The sequence below is a fragment of the Ammospiza caudacuta genome, chromosome 11 (genome assembly GCF_027887145.1).
Source record: "Ammospiza caudacuta isolate bAmmCau1 chromosome 11, bAmmCau1.pri, whole genome shotgun sequence".
Lineage (NCBI taxonomy): Eukaryota > Metazoa > Chordata > Aves > Passeriformes > Passerellidae > Ammospiza > Ammospiza caudacuta.
In genome coordinates this window covers 20,450,805-20,455,186 of record NC_080603.1, presented here as the reverse complement: position 1 = coordinate 20,455,186, position 4,382 = coordinate 20,450,805, and the positions used below count along the sequence as shown (strand labels likewise).

Here is a 4,382-nt window from a genome sequence, read left to right as displayed (position 1 = left end):
CCCGCTCCGCTCCCCCCATGGCTTCTCCTAGCCCCAAGCCAACATCAACTTAAAGGGAAAAAAAAAAAAAAAAAAAAAAAAAATAAAAAAAGAAAAGAAAGAAAAAAAAAAAAAACCACCACGTAGCAACAATGCTGTTTACCCACTTCCTCCAAAAGGCGTGTGTGACCTGTTGCTGGAAGGGGAGATACAAAGGCTCCCAGTGGCCGCCCGGGCCGCCCCCGGGCCCGCCTCCCCGCCGAGCCGTCCCGGCGCGCCCAGCCCCCGCCCCGTTTCATGCAAAACCAGGGGAAGAGACTTGTCCTCAGTGGCGGAGCCGCCGAGCGCTGATTGGCCGGAGCGAACGCATTTATTGCCTGACAAGCCCCCATCACATGGATGGTTGTCTATTAACTTGTTCAAAAAAGTATCAGGAGTTGTCAAGGCAGAGAGAGAGAGTGTGTGTGTTTGCAAAAGGGGGTAAAGTAGTTTGCTGGCTCTTTAAGACCGAGGTGGAGAGAGAGAGAGAGAGGGAGAGAGAGAGAGAGAGAGAGCGGCAGGCAGAGAAAAGGGAAAAAGGAGGAAGAAGTTTTTTAAAATCAAGACTCCGGCGGTAATAATAGCAGTTATTAGCATTATTAATCCATCAGCGAAGAAGAAGATCCTGATCTTGATCCAAGTGTGGTTTTGGGGAGTCCCCCTCCCCCCTTTCCTACCCCTCCCTAGGAAAAAAAAAAAAAAAAAGTCCGGCTTGGGACTCCGCTGCGGCTGCTCCTCGTTTCTCTGCTCAAGGCTGGTTCCAGCAAAAGTAGTTTGAATGTACAACATGATGGAAACCGAGCTGAAACCTCCCGCCCCCCAGCAAACTTCGGGGGGAGGCACAGGCAACTCCAACTCGGCCGCCAACAACCAGAAGAACAGCCCGGACCGGGTCAAGCGCCCGATGAACGCGTTCATGGTGTGGTCCCGCGGGCAGCGGCGGAAAATGGCCCAGGAGAACCCGAAGATGCACAACTCCGAGATCAGCAAGCGGCTCGGGGCGGAGTGGAAACTTTTATCCGAGGCGGAAAAGAGACCCTTCATTGATGAAGCCAAGCGGCTCAGAGCTCTGCACATGAAGGAGCACCCGGATTATAAATACCGACCCCGGAGGAAAACCAAGACCCTCATGAAGAAGGATAAGTACACGTTGCCGGGGGGCTTACTGGCACCGGGCACCAATACCATGACGACTGGGGTCGGGGTTGGGGCCACCTTGGGAGCTGGGGTGAACCAGAGGATGGACAGTTACGCGCACATGAACGGCTGGACCAACGGAGGCTATGGGATGATGCAAGAGCAGCTCGGCTACCCGCAGCACCCGGGCTTGAACGCGCACAACGCGGCGCAGATGCAGCCCATGCACCGCTACGACGTGAGCGCCCTGCAGTACAACTCCATGACCAGCTCGCAGACTTACATGAACGGATCGCCCACCTACAGCATGTCCTACTCCCAGCAAGGGACCCCGGGCATGGCCCTGGGCTCCATGGGCTCGGTGGTCAAGACGGAATCCAGCTCCAGTCCCCCCGTAGTCACTTCCTCGTCTCATTCAAGGGCTCCTTGCCAAGCTGGGGACCTTCGGGACATGATCAGCATGTATCTACCAGGTGCTGAAGTACCAGAACCAGCTGCCCCAAGCAGACTTCATATGTCCCAACACTACCAGAGTGCACCTGTTCCTGGCACAGCCATTAATGGCACACTCCCTCTATCACATATGTAAGACAAAGGGGCCGGGGGGGTGGGAGGGGAGGGAAAGGAAAACTAAACAAAACAAACAACAAAAAAACTTTTATTAGAAATTCTGGACTTTTTTTTTTTTTTTTGGACTATTTTTGTACAGAGAAAACTCCGGAAGGGGGGAGGGGGTGGGGTTTGGGGTGGGGGGGGTCAGAAATTAAACCGACAAGGAACTTGTATAGATCTCGGAGGGGAAGCAACTACACAAAACTTTTAAAAAGTTCTAGTTAAAACGGTAGGAACTTTGCAGAAAGTTTGCAAAAGTCTTTACCAATAATATTTAGAGCTAGACTCAAAGAGCGAAGAGGAAGATGTTTTAATATTTGCAGGCAACTTTTGTACAGTATTTATCAAAAGACACATGGCAATCAGAATGTCCATTGGCAATAGAGAGAGAAGAAAAAAACACAAGCTCGAGAATTTGCCAATTATTTTTAAAAATTAGAGTCTTCTTGGACCATTGTGGTTGTGGCAGCTGAATTTATAGCAGCTGCGAGAGGAGAGGAAATTATTTTACTGCATTTGGACATTTAAATTGTTTTAGAAATTGTACAAAAGATAAAAAGAGGTAGGATGAGTACTTGCGAACCATGGGCTTGGTTTGCTGGATAAGGGCAAACGTTTAGATTGTACTAAATTTTTTTCTTTTTTTTTTTTTTTACTTCTTGTTAAAAAGCAAAAATTGCCATGCAGGTTCACACGCCGTTTGTTAATTTATAATAACTTTTTGTTTCCAGACTTCATCCTGTTCAAAGGAAAAAAAAAAAAAAAAAGGAAAATTACCAACCTGAAATTACTGTGTTTGAAATATTTTCTTATGGTTTGTAATATTTCTGTAAATTTATTGTGATGATATTTTAAGTTCTTTTTTTTTTTCTCCTCATTTTCCGTAGTTGTATTTTAAAGATTCGGCTCTGTATTATTTGAAATCAGTCTGCCGACAGTCCATGTATATATTTGAACTAATACCATCCTTATAACAGGTACATATTCAAGTTAAGTTTTTACTCCATTATGCACAGTTTGAGATAAATAAATTTTTGACATATGGACACTGAAGTTCCGCTTGAGTCTTGGATTTATTTTTGTAACGCAAGATGTTTTTTAAATAATTCATGCAGTAGAAGGTATCATCGTAGCCAACCGAATACGATAAATAATGCATTAATATATAACTATATATATATAACGCATGAATATTTTTATAGGTATGTATGTAGAGAGAGAAAGTACGATAGCTTTAATGGAATAACTGCCTGTGCCTCCTTCGGGAGGACGGGAACGCGGGGTGAGAGGCTGTTTCCCAGTTCCCTGCCGAGGACGCGGGGTGCTCGGGGCTCGGGGGTTCTGTCGCCGCTGCCTTTGGCCACTTGTTGCCCCGGAGGGGCCGAGCTGGGGCTGGCGGGGCCGGCGGCAGCGGCGGGCGGGCCCGGGCACTGCCGCGGCCTCCCGGCTCTGCAGGCGGATAACGCGCTCCTCTCTCTGCCCTTTCCTCCTCTCTCTGCCCTTTCCCAGCCGAGCCTTCCTCCGCCGGGCCGGCAGCAGGGGAGCCGGCTCCCCACGGCCGGGAACCCGAGCGCGCCCGGCCGAGCCGGCTCAGCCCTCGCCGCTCCCTTTGTCCGCCGCTTCCCAAACTTTCCTCTCCCGGCTCCTGGGCCGCGCAGGAGGAGGTGAGAGGTGGGGGCGGGCGTAGGGTTGGCCGGGCAGAGGTAAGAAACAACAAAAAACCGAACAAACAAACAAACAAAAACAGTCGAATGCCAGAGACTTTTCACGTTTTATCACAGCTCTTTCTTGAATCCTATTTCTTAAATTGCCAGCGCAGTGTAGCCCGGTTTCGGACACTCTCTGCAGCCGGTCACAGCCCCAAAGAGAAGCGGTGGCGCCCGCCATATAGAAGGAGAGATCCACCGTCCGTGCCAGGTAGCGTTTTACTTTGTACAGTCGTACCCGCAGTTGCCGAGGACGGGGCTCCGCGCTGCTCCGCGCCGCTCCGCGCTGGCGGCCCCGGCCGGCGCCAGGCCCCGCGGCTGGGCAGGGCAGGGCAGGGCAGGGCGGTGGGCAGCGCAGCCGGGCAGTGCCTGGGCAGCCCCAGAGGGTGTTTGGGCCTGCTGCCCTTAGGAGAAATGCGTGAGAGGGAGATGATGATGATGATGATGATAATAATAATAATAATAATAATAATAATAATAATAATAATAATAATAAAAAGGTACGAATTTTGGGATTTGAAGTACTGTGATTGCAAACTGGTCGTGTGTTCTGCTAATGGCATGTGGTACGTGGCAAGGAAAGCATGTGATGTTTGGCTTAGGCAAGGCACAAAGTGGGCACTCCGGCACGGGGCAAGCGTTGCTGAGCTTTTCTCTCCAGTGTTTCTTGTCAGCCACTGGATTTGGCTTTAGTTCACGGGGAAAGAAGGCTGGGTGAAATGCACACACGCACACACGCACACACACACATGCACACACAAAATTACCTGGCTGGTTGTGGCTTTTATTTGGTATTGCTATTTCCTAGGCTCAGTTCTGGCCTCCATCCTTGAAGCCTGGTGTCCAGATGAAAACTAGCATTGCCAGACTAGGAGACGTGGAGATTTGCTCACTGCCTGGTTTTGTAGT

At 49.9% G+C, this 4,382-nt stretch overlaps 1 protein-coding gene across 1 annotated transcript; it reads left to right on the top strand.

The window, feature by feature from the left end:
• The first annotated feature begins 420 nt into the window (after positions 1–420).
• On the top strand, positions 421–1,744 carry SOX2 (SRY-box transcription factor 2). Its single transcript, XM_058812009.1, has one exon. It carries the CDS (start codon positions 797–799, stop codon positions 1,742–1,744), a length of 948 nt encoding a protein of 315 aa, XP_058667992.1. The 5' UTR covers positions 421–796.
• The last annotated feature ends 2,638 nt before the right edge of the window (positions 1,745–4,382 follow it).

Excerpts from the sequence above, each read along its gene's own strand:
- SOX2 (XM_058812009.1), top strand. The coding sequence starts at position 797 with ATGTACAACATGATGGAAACCGAGCTGAAACCTCCCGCCCCCCAGCAA.